At 46.1% G+C, this 16752-nt stretch overlaps 1 protein-coding gene across 5 annotated transcripts in view; it reads left to right on the forward strand.

The window, feature by feature from the left end:
- Window positions 1–243: 243 nt before the first annotated feature.
- Window positions 244–16752, forward strand: part of SLC7A6 (solute carrier family 7 member 6) — a 38078-nt gene continuing 21569 nt past the window's right edge. Inside the window, exons 1-4 of one of the 5 annotated variants that reach the window (XM_059904805.1) lie at window positions 244–442; window positions 3006–3125; window positions 9936–10019; window positions 10617–11178. In XM_059904805.1, the coding sequence (XP_059760788.1) occupies window positions 10653–11178 (526 nt within the window). In that variant the 5' untranslated portion in view covers window positions 244–442; window positions 3006–3125; window positions 9936–10019; window positions 10617–10652. Of the gene's footprint in view, window positions 443–468; window positions 489–876; window positions 949–1011; window positions 1154–3005; window positions 3126–9469; window positions 9592–9935; window positions 10020–10616; window positions 11179–16752 lie in introns of those variants that run through there. The other 4 variants (XM_059904807.1, XR_009499046.1, XM_059904806.1 and 1 more) reach the window with 4 other exon arrangements.

The following is a 16752-nucleotide window of genomic DNA, read 5'->3' on the forward strand; positions in this document are numbered from 1 at the left end:
TTCCTGCTGGGTCACTACGTGGTGGGGAGCAGGGGTTTGTGTGTAGGCAGTCTGGAACCAGAGGATGTGTAGTTATGAACACGTGTCGGGGGGGAAATGACTCCATGGCCCAGGAGAGAATCATGGCTTGAGGTGTGGACAGGAAGCTAAGGGGTAGGGCTCAGCTTTCCATGAGATCAGGAGGCCCTAAACAGAGCCCCAGAGCTACCAGAGGAAAAGGAGCCCTAGAAGGAGATGGAGGAGGAGCAACCACAGGGAGAGGAAGAGGACAGGAGGGTGCAGCTCCAAGAGGGGTCAGGCAGGATGAGGACTGGAAACTGTCCTCAAGCCTGGGCCCCAGAGGCCTGGGGTTGGCTCTGGAAGTTCAGCGGTGTCCATGTGTCTGTAGGGACCTTAAAGGATGCACGGTGGTCGGAGCTGTGACTCGGAGGACGAATCCTGGGTCTGTCTCCTTAGGGTCTCCAGGCGGAGGGTTGGCTGTGAACGGGGTATGGAGGCTGTTTAGAGCTCCTCGTGTGAGCTGTATGGGGTCCCCCGGGAGTGCGGCCCAGGCCAAGGGCCACAGAGGAACCGGGTGGGGGGGCACTTAGAGGTCCCCGCGGGAGCGTCCCCGTATTGAGTCCCTCGGAGGCCCCGAGAGACTCCAGGGTCGGAGCAGCCAATCAGTCGGCTATGGGGCTGGGCCCGGGTCGCGGCCCGCCGGGGGCTGGGACCTCACCTGCGGACGCCTGAGCGCGGCCTGCGGAATCCCAGAGGCCGCGGCGGCCCCCTGGGGCCCGGAAGCGCCGCCGCCCGCGAGCCCCGCGCGGAGCCAGGCGCCCTGTCCCGACGCGGCGCGCGCTGTCGCGATCCGGCGGCGGATGACGTGGCGGGGGCGGGGCCTGAGCGGTCGCGGCGGTGGCGGTGGCAGCGCGACCGAGCATCCCGGGGGCGCCGGGCCACCACGAGGTAACGGGCCGCGGGCGAGCGCGCCGAGGGAGCCGGGCCGTGGGAGCGGGGCCGGGGGAGCCGGGCCGAGGGAGCAGGGCCGCGGGAGCCGGGCCGGGGCCGCGTTCTGCTGGGGCCGAACTCTGCGCCGCCGCTGCATGCGGGATGCGGCTCCCGGAGCCCAGCACCGGGCAGGCGGGCCGCGGGCACGTGAGAGACGCTGCGAGTGAGCGCGTGCCCGAGGGGGACGCCGTGCGTGTGAGCGGGCCCTTGAGCGTGAGGGGGACTCCAGGAGTGTAACACTGAGCGTGTGAGGGGGACGCTGTGTGTTTATGTGTGTCTGTGTGTGTGAGAGAGTCAGTCTGAGGGTGACCCTGAGTGTGCGAGACGCAGAGTGTGAGGGTGACGCTGTTAGTGTGACGGAGACTCGGTGTGTGTGTGAAAGAGACCCTAGTGTGGAGGTGACTCCATGAGTGTGAGAGGGACTCAGAGGGAGATTGTGAGAGACTGAGTATGAGAGAGACCGCGGTCAGAGTGACCCTGAGTGCGACCCTGTGAACGTGAAAGAGACCGTGTGAGATACTCCAGTGTGAGTCTGGTGCTGAAAAAGAAGCTGTGCTGCGTGGGAGAGACTCTGAAAATGAGTAAAGGCCCGGGGGACGAGCCTGAGGATGTGAGCACCTGAGCAGAGCTTCCTGGGGCCGCGGGGAGACTGGCCTGTTGGAGGGAGGACGGTGTGTGCTCCTGCTACTATGGCTCTTCTTAGTGTCTTCACATCCTGTCATCTTGTTTGATCATCTCATGTCGTAAATGGAAGGCGATATTTGTGAAACATTAAGAGAATTCTTCACAAAGCACTGAGCAAACAGTCTGGGCACCACTTGTGTTATAGCCAGTGATAAGCAGGAATCAATATTTAATTTAACATTTGTTTTTGAATACCTCTTGTGTGCACTGGAATGTGTGCTTGGTAAAAAGAATTCAGTCTCTGCCCTTGATGGGGAAGAAAAAGCACTACCGGTGAATTTAGCACCGGGCTAGCAGAATGCTCAGCCATCTGGTGCTTATCTCTGAGAGCTGCTCCCTGATTTTGAAGATCTGGGAGGAGCAGACTTTTGAAAGCCTGTGAGCGCTTCCTGAGATCATTTTCAACTCTCTGTTCTTGTTCGGAGGCCCTTGAGGAAACGGCCCAGGCTGCCTACATTGCTGAGGTCCCACTGTGTGCTAATGGCTTTTGCTTCCCAACTTTGGTCTCAGATTGTCATTAAAAGTTCTTATATTTGGGGGCTTCCCTGGTGGCGCAGTGGTTGAGAATCTGCCTGCCAATGCAGGGGACACGGGTTCGAGCCCTGGTCTGGGAAGATCCCACATGCCACGGAGCAACTGGGCCCGTGAGCCACAACTACTGAGCCTGCGCGTCTGGAGCCTGTGCTCCGCAACAAGAGAGGCCGCGATGGTGAGAGGCCCGCGCACCGCGATGAAGAGTGGTCCCCACTTGCCGCAACTAGAGAAAGCCCTCGCACAGAAACGAAGACTCAACACAGTCATAAATAAATAAATAAAAGAACGTGAATTTCTTTAAAAAAAAAAAGTTCTTATATTTGATTTTCCTTTCCTGACAAATTTGTGGGAAACCACAAGCCTGATATTCTCCTGTCTGCCTCCTTCCCTGTCTGACTGTGGACATATTTTTATTACAAACCAAAAATAAATACCAGTTATGTGACTGATCTCTCTGGCATTTCTTGGTACAGGAAATTTCCTGACTTCTGTCCTTTGTCCTTCCTGCTGTAGTCTCCAGGATGTGTGGACACTTTACTACAAAAGTGATGCAAGTGGTGCTCAAGGGACCTGGGACAGAGGGAACAGCAGTTGTCTAGACATGCATGATTCGAAAGGACCAGGCTGGTTCTCAGACACGTGTTCAGTTACACCCCACTGTGGGTGTGTTGGAACTTCTAAGTAATTGAGTGCTACCCCTGCTGGGCATGTAAAAATTAGATTTTACAAAAGGAAATATCGTCCTGCTGCTTACTAGGTTCATTTTTTGATAAGTTGCCTCTCACTCTTTGTTGCAGAGATTAATTGGAGACACGTGGAATTAGGCCTGGCTGTGGAGACTTCATTTTCTTCTTCGTACCTGACCATTTATGATGAGGTGGCTTATGAAAGTGTGATGTTTGCTTATTTCCTCACAGGTGAATATTATTGCTCTGTTCTTCGTTAATTTTCTTGGATCTTTGCGAGTTGTAAAGCGTTTTAGTTAGTTGAGTACAATACTAGTAAAGAGAATGGCTCACACATAATTAACAGTTATGTAACACTATAATTATTATAAAAATAAATTATATATTTATTATATCTCTTTCTAAAGAGTAATTGTGGTGGTTTATATTTAAAGATACTTGCAATGAGGAAGTAAAAATAGGAAACCAAAGCCATGGAAAAGACTAGATATCAAGTACTGTTGAAAAGTGAGGGTATCTATTCACTGTGATTGGGAGCTGAATTTGATATTGAGTTTCCTGGTGTCCTAGGTGAAAAGACAAATGTAAAGAGTCACATAATTTAAGTTTAAGCATAAAAAAAGTAATGCATTTTCATTGTAGAAATTTTGTAAAACTCAAAGTATAAAAAAGAAAAAAGTCTTCTGTGTTTTCACCACATTTAAGATTTTGGTGTCTTTCTCAACAGTGTTTTTTTTTTTTCATAGTCATCAATTATAAAAGTTTTAGAATACAGCTTATAAAATATTCTTTGTAACTGAACTTTGAAAGAGACAATTTTTCTCCCTGAAAATTGCATATGATAGTTTCATGGTTAAATTTTCATGAGGAACTTTTAGTGGTCGGGTGAATTCCTTTATTATCTGCTGCACAGGAGCTTGGAAAATATGATGAAAACCTGTTAGAAAGCTGTGTTATGTCCTTACAAGTGGGGTTTAACACTAGTTTCTCAAGGCAGGAACTTACTTACAGGGTGTGTGGAATTGTTTAATGAACACTGTCTTCAACAATGAGTTTAGAGACTGTTTTGTTTTGTTTTGTTTTGCCGTGCCGAGGGGCTTGCGGGATCTTAGTTCCCCAACCACAGATCGAACCTGGGCCCCCTGCAGTGGAAGCACAGATCCTAACCACTGGACTGCCAGGGAATTCCCAAGAGACTGTGTTTTCGAGAAAGGGAGACTGAGACACACACATGCAGGGACACAAGGATATGTGTGGAGAAAGAAGTCAGCCAGGATGTTGAGGAAAATGGTGGGAGAAGAAGGGTGTTAGAGGCAAAGGACTCAGTATGAGCAAAGATGTGTTTTTCTGATGGGCTCTGGAAACCCTGGACTACTCCAGGTTCTGGAAATTGTAAGTAATTCAGTGTGGCTGGACCATGGGAGGGACCATATGCAGCAGGGGGTCTGGTGATAAGGCCCTGATAAGAAGGTTGGAATTGATCCTAAAGACCTCGGGCAGCACCTGAGGAAGGGTTTCTAACTGTGCTCTGATAGCAACCAACTCAGTAGATAGTAAGGTTGGTATTCTGTTGTGAAACTTGAGGAGCCAAAGCAGTTTTTCCCTGTTGGAAGGCTGTCTCCCACCCCTGGATCTGCCCCCATTTCCTGCATGGAGGTAAGCCCTATTGCAGGTGCCTTTTTTTCTGTTTTTCCCCTCAGAATTCACATAATTTTAGACAAGAACTATGTTGGGACATTCCATTTTCAGGTGTTCTAGATCCTTGCTGATTTTGTTTACTTGTTCTATTGACGACTGAGAGAGGTGTATTGAAGTCTCCAACTATAATCGTGGATTTGTCTATTTTTCCTTTCAGATCTATCACTTTTTGCTTCATGTGTTTTGAAGCTATGCTGTTGGAGGAAATACACGTTTAGAATTTTCTTCTTGCTGAATTGACCTCTTTATCATTATATAATGTTCTCTTTTATCCCTAGCAATACTTCTTATTCTGAAGTCTCGTCGGATGTTAATATAGTTACTCCCCCTTGGTTTTGATTAGTGTTTACATGTTTTTTTCACCATCTTTTTACCTGTAACTTATGTCTTTATAGTTCAAGTGGGTTTCCTGTAAACTGCATATTGGGCTTTGCATTTTTATCTAACCCAACAATGTCTGTCTTATAATTGGTGTGTTTAGATCATTTACATTTCATGTTATTATTGATATGGTTGGATTAAAATCTGCCACCTTGCTAGTTGTTTTCTGTTTTCTACTTATTTCATATGTTCTTTGCTTCTTTTTTCTTCTTTTTTCTACCTACTTTTGGATTGAGTATTTTTTATGATCTGTTTTATCTCCACTGTTGGCTTATTATTTATACCGTTTTTAACTTTCTAGTGTTTGCCCTAGTTTCACAATGTACATCTTTAATTAATCACAGTCTACCTTTAAATAATATTACATCAATTTTCGCATATAATATTATATAAGAACCTTACAGTGGTATAACTCCCAGTTCTTCTTTCTTATCTTTGTGCTATTGTTGTCATACACTTTACTTTTACCTATGCAATAAATTAACACTGCATTGCTACTATTTTTGCTTTAGGCAGTTAGTTATATTCTAAGGCAATTAATAGAATCAAAAAAGTATATTTTTTAATATTTACCTCAGACCATTTGATAGTGTCCTACAACTCTTAGATGCTCTATTCTGTTTTTTTTCCACATTTTGACTCGTATGGTTTTCATTTCTCTGCTGAAATTCCACATATGTTCCTGCATGCTGACCAAATTTTCCATTAGAGCCTTTAATGTATTAATCATAGTTATTTTATTTATTTATTTATTTTTTAATTTATTTTATTGAAGTACAGTTGGTTTACAATGTTGTATTAATTTCTGCTGTATAGCAAAGTGATTCACATATAAATGTATATATGTATATTCTTTTTTTTTTTATAAATTTATTTATATTTGGCTGCGTTGGGTCTTTGTTGCTGCGTGTGGGCTTTCTCTAGCTGTGGCGAGCGGGGGCTACTCTTCATTGTGGTGCATGGGCTTCTTATTGCAGTGGCTTCTCTTGTTGCAGAGCACGGGCTCTAGGCGCACAGGCTTCAGTAGTTGTGGCTCGTGGGCTATAGAGCGTAAGTTCAGTAGTTGTGGCGCACAGGCTTAGTTGCTCCGCGGCATGTGGGATCTTCCAGGACCAGGGCTCGAACCCTTGTCCCCTGCATTGGAAGGTGGATTCTTAACCACTGTGCCACCAGGGAAGTCCCAGTCATAGTTATTTTAAATTCCCTGTCTGATAGTTCCAATATCTGGATCATCTCTAAGTCTTGTCCTATTGATTAATTTGCCTCTTGATAGTGGGTTGTTTTTGTTGCTTTCTGTATGTTGCTTGTGATTTGTTATTGATTGTCAGATGTAATATGTGGAAAAGTAGAGATTGAGGTACATAGTCTTTATTCTGGGAAATGGGTACAACGTCTTCTTTTGCTAGCCTGTTAATGTGGGAGTTTGAGTCATTTAGGAGGTGAGTTGGGTTTGGGTTTTGTTGTTGCTATGGTTACCTTAGGTGCACCAGTGGCTCCAAATTCCTCTGGTGTTTCCTTGCCCTGAGGGTGGATTTTTCTGTGCTTATGCTCCACCTTCAGCATTAGGCTTCTTTGTGCACCTGTGCCTCAACACACAGTGTACCACAGCCTTGTTGCTGGGTGCTTGCTAACCTGGTGGTGGGGAGTAGAGGGGTTCTCTGTGGTCTTGGTTCAGCCTGAGCCTTAAGCAGGCCCTATTTCCCTGGGTCTGGGGGATTGGATCTTTCTGGGTGAGCCTGCCATGTCTAATGGTCTGGACCAGAATTTCCTGCTCCTCCCGCAGGCAGAGAGGATTGTTTTCTTTTTCTTTCACCCTGTCCCAGCTGCCTTGGGAATGTCAGAGTTTCCCCATTCCCCAGGGGTTTAAGATTTGTAGAGAAGGGAGCAGGTGGACCTTCGTATTTTTCCCAGAGCAATGACTGCTTTCCTCCTCCAGGCCGGCACTTCTGAGAGGCTTTCTCTGGCCTAGTATTTCTTGTGAACACCCACTGAGGTCTCACTGGAGAAAACCCTCGAAGTGTCTATGGCTCTTGCTAACCCAAACTTGACCTTTAGTAATTCATTAAAACTTGTTCCCGAATTCTTCTTTCCTGCCTGTATGGCGGTTCCATTGTTCTCCCTCCGCCACAGGTAAGCCAGAACTTGCATCTCTCTGGGAGGTATCTGTTTTTCCTTAAATCTCAGTCTGGTTGGTTGGCCTGTAACCTCAGCTCTCTAATGATTTCAAGAAAAGTTACAATTCTGTAGATTATCTGCCTTTTTCTTGTCATTGGAGTGGGAGTGATGCTTTTCCCAGCTTTCTACATCTTAAGTGAAAGTTAGAAGTCAAGGCAGTTACATTTCATACTATTTTTAAATTTTCCAGTGAAGTGAGTTTACCTCTCTTTTTCCCTCCCTGTGATATTGTGATTATTTATTTGGTCTTTGTCCACTGTTCCTGTCCCACAGCTCTTGTAATTTCCTAATAAGCCATAGAGGCATCTTTTGTTATAACATTTGTTTTGTTCCCAGTTCCTGAAATAGCTCCAGATCAGTAAAGGTTAAACGGATGTCTTTTCTTATGTATATAACCAGCCCCTTTCAACACACCTGAGTTTTTGTTAATGAGGTGATTGTTGGAAAGCATCTAGATCCTCTAAGGATGGGGGTTGCTTGTCGAGGGAACCAACCCTGTGATTAGAAGGTTTGGAAGTTTTAGTCCAGGTCTGACCTCCTGGGAGGGGAGAGGGTCTGGAGATTGAATCAATCACCAATGGTCAGTGATTTGATCAGTTATGCCTTTGTAATGAAGCCTCCATAAAGAACCCAAAAGGACAGGTTTTGGAGAGTTTCCCGTGCCTCTTCTCCATATCTTGCCCTCTGCATCTCTTCCATCTGGCTGTTCCTGAGTTATATCCTTTATAATGAACTGGTAATCTAGTAAGTAAACTGTTTTCCTGAGTTCTGTGGGCAGCTCTAGCAAATTAATTGAACCCGAGGAGGGGATAGTGGGAGCCTCCGATTCATAGCCAGTTGGTCAGAAGCACAGGAACAACCTGGACTTGCGATTTGGCATCTTAAGTTGGGTGGGGAGGGCTGTTTTGTAAGATTGAGCCCTTAACCTGAGGAATCTGTTGCTATTTCCAGGTAGGTGGTGTTAGAATTGATTAAACTGTAGCAGACACCAGATCTGCTGGGTGTTGCAGAATTGTTTGATAGAAAATGCAGTCTGGTATCAGAAGTCCAAATAGAATACCTGGTAACCTCCTCCCCCTCCCCACCAGCTAGGGTCTGATGAATAGGGGGAGGCTGGAGTGACCACTGGGGCCAGGTTTCTCTGCTTGCCTCCATGTTGAGTTGAGTGGAAAAGGGCAACCTAAGTCTCTGTGCACTGACTTTTTTGTTTTTTAAAGGAATGTAAGGTGCGAGGTGAGGGGGGGGGACCCTTTCCCTCTACCCATTTTAGGTTCCTTGGCTGGGGCGTTGTAAATTAGACTGGCAAAAGACAGATTAACAAGAGAAAAACAATCAAGTTTATTAATGTGCATAGAGCATACACATGGAAGCACTCACTGATGAAGAGCCTGCACCTGACTCTTTTTTTTTTTTTTTTTTAATTTATTTTTGGCTGCGTTGGGTCTTTGTTGCTGAGCGCGGGCTTTCTCTAGTTGCGGCGAGCGGGGGCTACTCTTTGTTGCGTTGCGTGGGCTTCTCATTGCGGTGGCTTCTCTTTTTGAGGAGCACGGGCTCTAGGCGCGCGGGCTTCAGTAGTTGTGGTACATGGGCTCAGTAGTTGTGACTTGTGGGCTCTAGAGCGCAGGCTCAGTAGCTGTGGCGCACGGGCTTAGTTGCTCCACGGCATGTGGGATCTTCCCAGACCAGGGCTCGAACCCGTGTCCCCTGCATTGGCAGGTGGATTCTTAACCACTGTGCCACCAGGGAAGCCCCTGCACCTGACTTTTATGTGAGACAGGCTCCTCAGGTGTTTCCTAGTTTTGTTTTCATGCATATCTGAGCTCACCTGACAGACACATGAAAACAGATATTTTCCCACGTGCCAGCATAGAGTCACCTTCATGGCTTGGTGCCAGGAGTGAAAGGAAAAGTGGTGCTGCCTTAAAGCCAGGCCTCATAATAAGCAAAGTAGGCTGGCTCAACTCCTCTGGGAGTGGGGGAAGGCTTATTAATGGCCCCAGAGGAGCTTTTTCACTTGGGCTCAGGTCTAGACTCTGGAGGGGTACTGGGACAGGTAAGGCAGGAGTTTTGAGTGGGGCTTGTGGAGACTGGAGTTTTCCCTGAGAACTACTCAGTCTTGAGTGGCTGTAGTTCACTTGCTCTGAGCTCCATGAGGCAAGATTCCAGCACATCCGTTGTTGTTGACTAGATGAGAAGGTTCTGGGAAGATGACGTACTGATCCCATTCTTATTCCTGGAAGTTATCTCTGTGACCTTAAAGGACTGACTCCTGGGAGGGAATTAAGTGGCTTATCAGATTCCTTTCTCCAGAAGATGAACTAGGAGTTGGGGATCTGAATTCCCAATTCCTAGGGCACAGAAATTGAGGAAGAGAGAAGGTCCTGCTGAGTTCAGGGTCAGGAAGGTGCTTGTCTTCCTCTGACAGATTCTGGGTCCTTCGTAGGTAGGTTGGTGTGGGATCCATCTTCCTTGAGGTTTCTGGACTGGCCCAATGATGATCCAAAAGAAGTAGTGTGCATGTGTGTGCATGTGTGTACGTGTGCACACCGTCTCCCTACAGGATGCCTTCCAATGCCAGATCTGTGGATAGGAGGAGACTTATAGCTTTGTTTTGGTGTCAAGATTACTGGGTCCTGTTTTGGGGGAATCTCTTTGCAGCCCCAGGTGGTAGTGAGAGGCAGGCTGAGGAGGAAAACAAATAAGCCAATAGCAGATGAGTCCCACATTAGGGTGCCCTCTGAATGTTCTTTCTTCATCTGGTCTTATTATGTTATCTCTCTCATTTAGGCACTTTGGAAGAAGAAAGGTGTTGAATGAGCAAGCAGCAACGTGGGAAGTGAGGTGGATGTTAATGGACATAGCGACACAAGGGTGTGTATTTTCATGGATGTTCTCTCCTTGGTCTAGTCTCTGCAGTAGCGATATGCCCTTGTCTTAGCATCTTCCTAGCCCTTCCCACCACCTGTTCATGTTCTTTGCTGGCCTGAGAGTAGCTACAGACCTCTCCACATGTGGCTGGACACTGCAGAAGTCCCTGTTTATGTTTGGGTGGAGGTGAGTGAGTATGGAAACTGAGAGGCCCATCAGGCTGGCTAGTGCTGGGACTCTGGCAAGTTTGTAGGTTTTAAGTCGGTAAGAACAGAGCAAAACCTACACCTCAGGGAGAATCCATGCTATGGATAAACCTAATGCCAGCCTACCCTGGGCATCAAGCCTCTTGTTAGAAGTCACCCTCATGTCGTGTCTGAGCCCTGTTGGTGTCTTTCTTGGGAGCAGTGGAGGTCAGCCTGCCTCCATTTCTCTGTATCCTGTGGTGGGAACTGAGACAGGCTCATTGTATTTAGGTCTGTGCATGAGTCATGCTGTCCCTACACAAGAGGTGGGCAGGGAAATCTGCCTGCCTTGCAGGTCTGAACTAGAGCCTTATCAGCCCCTACCCTAGACTGACATACTTATATTCTTTGCCAGGCCATAGTAAACACAGGTGTGAAGGAACTATTTGCCATGGAAGCCAGGGAGCTGGAGAGCCACCACACACCCACATACCATCTCATTCCTGAGGCCAGCCGGCCCAGGGAGGAAGAAGATGTCAGCATGCTACCTCAGCAGTCCACAGAAACTATGCAGCTGAAGAAGGAGATCTCTCTGCTGAATGGGGTCAGCCTGGTGGTGGGCAACATGATCGGCTCAGGAATCTTTGTCTCACCCAAGGGCGTGCTGGTCTACACTGCCTCCTATGGGTTGTCGCTGATCATATGGGCCATTGGTGGGCTTTTCTCCGTTGTGGGTGCCCTTTGCTATGCAGAACTGGGGACCACCATCACCAAGTCTGGGGCCAGCTACGCTTATATTCTAGAGGCCTTTGGGGGCTTCATTGCCTTTATCCGCCTCTGGGCCTCCCTGCTAATTGTTGAGCCCACCAGTCAGGCCATTATCGCTATCACCTTTGCCAACTACATCATCCAGCCCTCCTTTCCCACCTGCGAGCCCCCGTACCTGGCCTGCCGTCTCCTCGCTGCAGCCTGCATGTGTAAGTCTGAGGGCTTAGCGGGGGAGTATGCGTGGGGCTGTGGGTTATTTTTATAATGCTAATGGTAATTTATATTTGAACAGCATAATTTGCTTTTCTTTTTCTGTGGGGAAGAGAGACATCTTACCTTTTTGAAGAAGCAATTTCACCAAAGTCATTTGTTCCTGAGATAAGTAAGGGTAAACGATGGGGATGGGGAGAGTCTGAATCTGTTTGTGGCTTTTGGTGCCTCACTTTCCTTCTTGGGTGTCCCTGAGTGAGTTCTGTTCCCCAGTCTATGTGACAGGTTGGTGCATGTCTTATATTTGTCTTGTTTTGATTGGTGTCAACATCGCTAGTTGTAACTTAACCCAGGAAAAACCCTCAGTGCTGAGGCGTTTATTCTGCTGCTCCAAAAAAAAAAAAAAAAAAAAGTTATTTTGCTTCCCAGCTTTTAATCTTAAACCAGTTTAAAGCCATCAGTGAGGAAATGGGGTTCTCTAGACTGTGGGGGTCCCAAGGCTTTATGACCTGCAGGCTCACAGTAGGACCACTCCTTCCTGCCACTGCCACTCTTCACAGGCCGATCTAAGCAGCAGGCACCACACCAAAATGGCTGTTTCCCATTGGTGTTTCAGATTTCTTTATGCTGACTTTGTAAACAAGCTCTGCCTGCGGCCAGTGAGGAAGGTGGCTTCTACCCTGTATTTGGGTTTCTGAGGGCAGAACCTGAGAGATCCCAGTGGATCTCTCTTTATTTTCCTTTTTTTCTTATGAGGTTGTAAGGAGGAATTCTGTGTGAAAACACTGGAAGGGAGAGAAGATTATTGTGAACTTAGTCTAGTAAAGCTAGTGTTTTAGCTGAGAAGTGGCCCAGAATTCCCTGTGTTCCTTAGCACTGTGCTGCCAGAGGCACTTAATTATACTCTGTTCTTTCCATATCTTTGCTTGCAAAAGCTTTGGCAGTATGTGTAGTTTATCCACAGTGTTAAAAATAGACTGACAGTACCTTGGAGTTAGCCGTAAAGGATTGTACAATATGCTGTGACTCCTGACTTTAAGGAATTTATTAAAGACAGATGTTAAAAGGGAACTCTTCCACAGATACCCCTAGAAGGAGAGAAAGTGGGAACTCAGCTGTATATCTGATAGGGTTTCACCAGGGGGACTCTAGCCTGACTGAGCTCTCTAAAAAAGGGAATAATTTTCTGATAATAAAACATGTTTGTTCAGGAGAAAATTAAATTAGCCTCAAATCACCTATAATCTACCACCAAGACATAAGTACTTTTATTTTTTTAAATATTTATTTATTTATTTCGGCCGCATCATGCAGCGACTGAACCCGCGCCCCCTGCATTGGGAGCCCAGAGTCTTAACCGCTGGACTGTCAGGGAAGTCCCCAGACAGGAGTACTTTTTTAAAAAAAAATAAATTTGTTGGGCTTCCCTGGTGGCGCAGTGGTTAAGAATCTGCCTGCCAACGCAGGGGTCACGGGTTCAAGCCCTGGTCCGGGAAGATCCCACATGCTGTGGAGCAACTAAGCCCGTGCTCCACAGCTACTGAGCCTGCGCTCTAGAGCCTGTGAGCCACAACTACTGAGCCCGTGTGCCACAACTACTGAAGCCCGCACGCCTAGAGCCTGAGCTCCGCAACAAGAGAGGCCACCGCAATGAGAAGCCAGAGCACCACAATGAAGAGTAGCCCCCGCTCGCCGCAACTAGAGAAAGCCCACACACAGCAAAAAAGACCCAATGCAGCCAAAAATAAATAAATCTTTTAAAAAATAAATAAATAAATTTATTTATTTGTTCTTGGCTGCGTTGGGTCTTTGTTGTTATGTGTGGGCTTTTCTCTAGGCTTTTATCTAGTTGTGGAGACGGGAGGCTACTCTTCGTTGTGGTGCGCAGTCTTCTTATTGCGGTGGCTTCTCTTTGTTGCGAGCCCGGGTTGTAGGCACACGGGCTTCGATAGTTGTGGCTCGCAGGATGTAGAGCGCAGGCTCAGTAGTTGTGACGCACGGGCTTAGTTGCTTGCGGCGTGTAGGATCTTCCCGGACCAGGGCTCGAACCCGTGTCCCCTGCATTGGCAGGCAGGTTCTTAACCCTTGCGCCACCAGGGAAGCCCGGCATATGGGTACTTTTAATAGTTCAGTTACGTCTTCATTTCTTTCTGTTATAGAATTGGAATCATACTTTGCATATAACTTGATATTCTGCTTTTTAAACTTAGTGTATCATGGATTTCCCCCCTTTTTGTGAAATGTTCTTCAAAAGAAACATTTTTTTTTAATAAATTTATTTATTTTATTTATTTATTTTTGGCTGCGTTGGGTCTTTGTTGTGGCACGCGGGCTTTTCATTGTGGTGACTTCTCTTGTTGCGGAGCACAGGCTTCAGGTGCGCGGGCTTCAGTAGTTGTGGTTCGCGGGCTCTCGAGCGCAGGCTCAGTAGTTGTGGCGCACAGGCTTAGTTGCTCTGCGGCATGTGGGATCTTCCTGGACCAGGGCTTGAACCCGTGTCCCCTGCATTGGCAGGCGGATTCTTAACCACTGCTCCACCAGGGAAGTCCCAAAGGGAACATTTTTTTAAAGTTATATATATATATATATATATATATATATATATATATATATCTTCTTTTTTATTAAAAGGTGATGCATAGACCCTACAGGGAATTAGAAAAATGCAAAAAAGAAAATAGAAAGTTAAAATCACCCATGATTTTACCTCCCAGAGAACTATTGTTACTATTTGTGTGAAATACCTTCCGATATTTTTTTTTCTGCTTATCCATCATTTAAAAAAAGTACCCTTGAGATCATACTCTTTGTGGTTTGTATACTGCATTTTAAAAATTTTAATATTTAATCTCTTTCACCAAATATTCTTAGAAAACGTGGTTTGGGACACACAAGTAGTTTCCAGGCAGTGTAATGTAGTGGTTAAGATCATAGCCTCCCTTGGGAGTTCCCTGGCGGCCTAGTGGTTAGGATTCCAAAAAAAAAGGACTTCCCTGGCGGTCCAGTGGTTAAGACTCCGAGCTTCCACTGCAGGGGGTGTGGGTTCATCCCGGTCTCTCGGCATGGCCAGTGGGTGGGGGGAGGGGGAAGATCATAGGCTCCCATGCCAGACTGGGTTTGATTCCAGCTTTACCATTGAGTAGCTACTGACCTTGGAGGAGATAGTTAACTGGTGCCTTAATTTTCTCATTTTGTAAAATGGGAATATTGATTGTACTGTGAACTGAAAAAAACATGCACAACCTAAAAGCTGAGAATTATGTTTTATTCAGCAGACAAAACTGAGGACTTAAGCCTGGGGCACAGCATCTCAGATAGCTCTGAGACACTGCTGCAAAGAGGTAAGGGAGGGGCCGGGATATATAGGAGTTTTTGCAACGAAGACCAGGTAGTCGGAACATCAAAAGATTACTGTTTTTTGTTTGTTTTTGTTTTTTCGCTGCCGAAAAAATGGGATCGAACCCATGCCCCCTGCAGTGGAAGCTTGGAGTCTTACCCACTGGACCATCAGGGAAGTCCCAAAAGATTGCTGTTAATTAAAGAAAACCAGATATCTCGTTAAGGAATTGAGCGCTTTTCTATGTATGGAAAAATGCAAAAGTCAGGGCTCATTGAAATCATTCCTTTGATATGTAGCTCAGCTATCTGGGACCAGTATCCTATGGTTTCTTAACCTAAATCTCTTCAGGGTGCACTGTCCGGGGTGGCTGCAGTTAGTGGGTGCTGACTGCTAGATGGCGGGCATCCTGTTTCTATCCTGAGGTCCCTCAGGGCTCTCCATGGAGCAGCTGTTTTGTGATGGCTTGATGGCTGCAACATTCTTTGTTTACTGATATGGCAGGCAACATTTTTTTTTTTCATTTCATTGATAGTACCTATCTGAAAAGTTTGTTGTGAGGAATAAGTGAATCAATACAAATAAAGTACAGTACTTCTCTCTGCCTGGCATACAGCAAGTGCCCTATAATATCATTATTAAAAATAATGCTGCTGTGTAGAAATCATTTTCAGAGTTTCTTCATATTTTATTAGGATAAAATTATAAAAGAGAAATCCCTGTGTCTAAAGAATTAAACTGTTTTAAGTTTCTTCGTGTTTTACCCAGTTGCTTTCTAGAAGGTTTCGTGAATTTGTACTCTTTTCTGAGCACCTGTGAGTGCCTGTGCATTGGTCCCTTGATGGCCTTCGGATGAATTCCAAGAATAACCAAATCAAAGGGCACCTCTGTACATAATTTCTCACATAAAGAAGATTTTTGTTTGTTAAATCTTTTTTCTTTTATGATTTTTCCCATTGTTTTTTCTGCTTAGGAAGCCCATCCCCACACTAGGAACTGATCTTTTGATCAGGAGGAGAGACCTCACCTCTTAGAAATGCAAAGTTATGGTATCATATAACTTCTTTCATTCAAAAAACCCCTATTCCAGAAACCAAGGCATTTCCATAAAGCGGGCCTGAGGGCGGGAAACTTGTCAGAGGTGGTGCCAAGTCATTAAAACCTTGTCCCATCCTAACAGACTAGGTTTTAGGGCTCAGTTTACTCCTCTTCTTGGAAATTAGGGTGTAGAATCAGGCTGATGTATCATCCAGCTAAGCTGGGGTGTGCTGGAGGGAGCCTCCTTGGACAGGTGTGGCACTGAGAGCAGCCTGGTCTCAAGAGACCTAAATTGGAAGAAACCAACTATGTCATAATTAGGGGAAAAAACAAAGATCTGCACTGAATGCTGGGTGAGGCTTGGGTAGGAGAATTACGTTAGTCTTGAAACTGAGACATGAGAGGGGTCCAGGTTAGTTGGGAGACTGCTTAAAGAAGTTATATCCATGCTAGGCTAGACAATTAAAATTCCATCCTAGAAGAAAGGGCCTAGGCAGTCTCCATATAACTAACTCTAGGGCAGAGCTGCAAGCTGGTGGCCCACGGGCCACCCTTGGCCCACAGATATATTGGGCCTGCACAGTGTTCTAAATAATTTTGAATTACTTGCCAACATTTAAAAATCAGGATTTGCCCTTTCTCTTGAAAAATCAAAAGTTCTGGCAAACTTGGACCCATATTCCAGCCTCACACAATCAGCTGCATTTGAGTAGTGGTTACTCCTTTAAATGGAGCATATATTCTCCCATTCACTGCAGTCCCCCACTCCCTCTTGTTTTATATCCAGACATTCTTGCCTTTGCTCATTTATATTACCTTCTCGGGCCCTGAAGGCATTGCTATTTCAGATCCTGGCTTCCAGCAGCCCTCCACCCCAGTCCCAGGTTGCACATGGCAGGGAGATACATCCAAGCAGCTTTTTTTTTTTTTTTTTTTTGGATTTCAGATTGTCTTAGGTGGTACTCATTATGTCAGAACAGTGGTTTTCTCAACTGGAGATGAGTTTCCCCCCCAGGAGACATTTGGCGAGGTTTGGAGACATTTTTGGTTGTCGCATCTGCTGGGAAGGGGTGTTGCTGGCATCTAGTGGGTACAGGTCAGGAGTGCTGCTGAACATCCTATAATGCACAGGACAGCCCCACGTGACAGACTTATCTGGCCCAAAATGTCAGTTGTGCTGAGATTGAGAAACTGTCAT

Source organism: Balaenoptera ricei, chromosome 19 (assembly GCF_028023285.1).
Source record: "Balaenoptera ricei isolate mBalRic1 chromosome 19, mBalRic1.hap2, whole genome shotgun sequence".
In the NCBI taxonomy this organism is placed as follows: domain Eukaryota; kingdom Metazoa; phylum Chordata; class Mammalia; order Artiodactyla; family Balaenopteridae; genus Balaenoptera; species Balaenoptera ricei.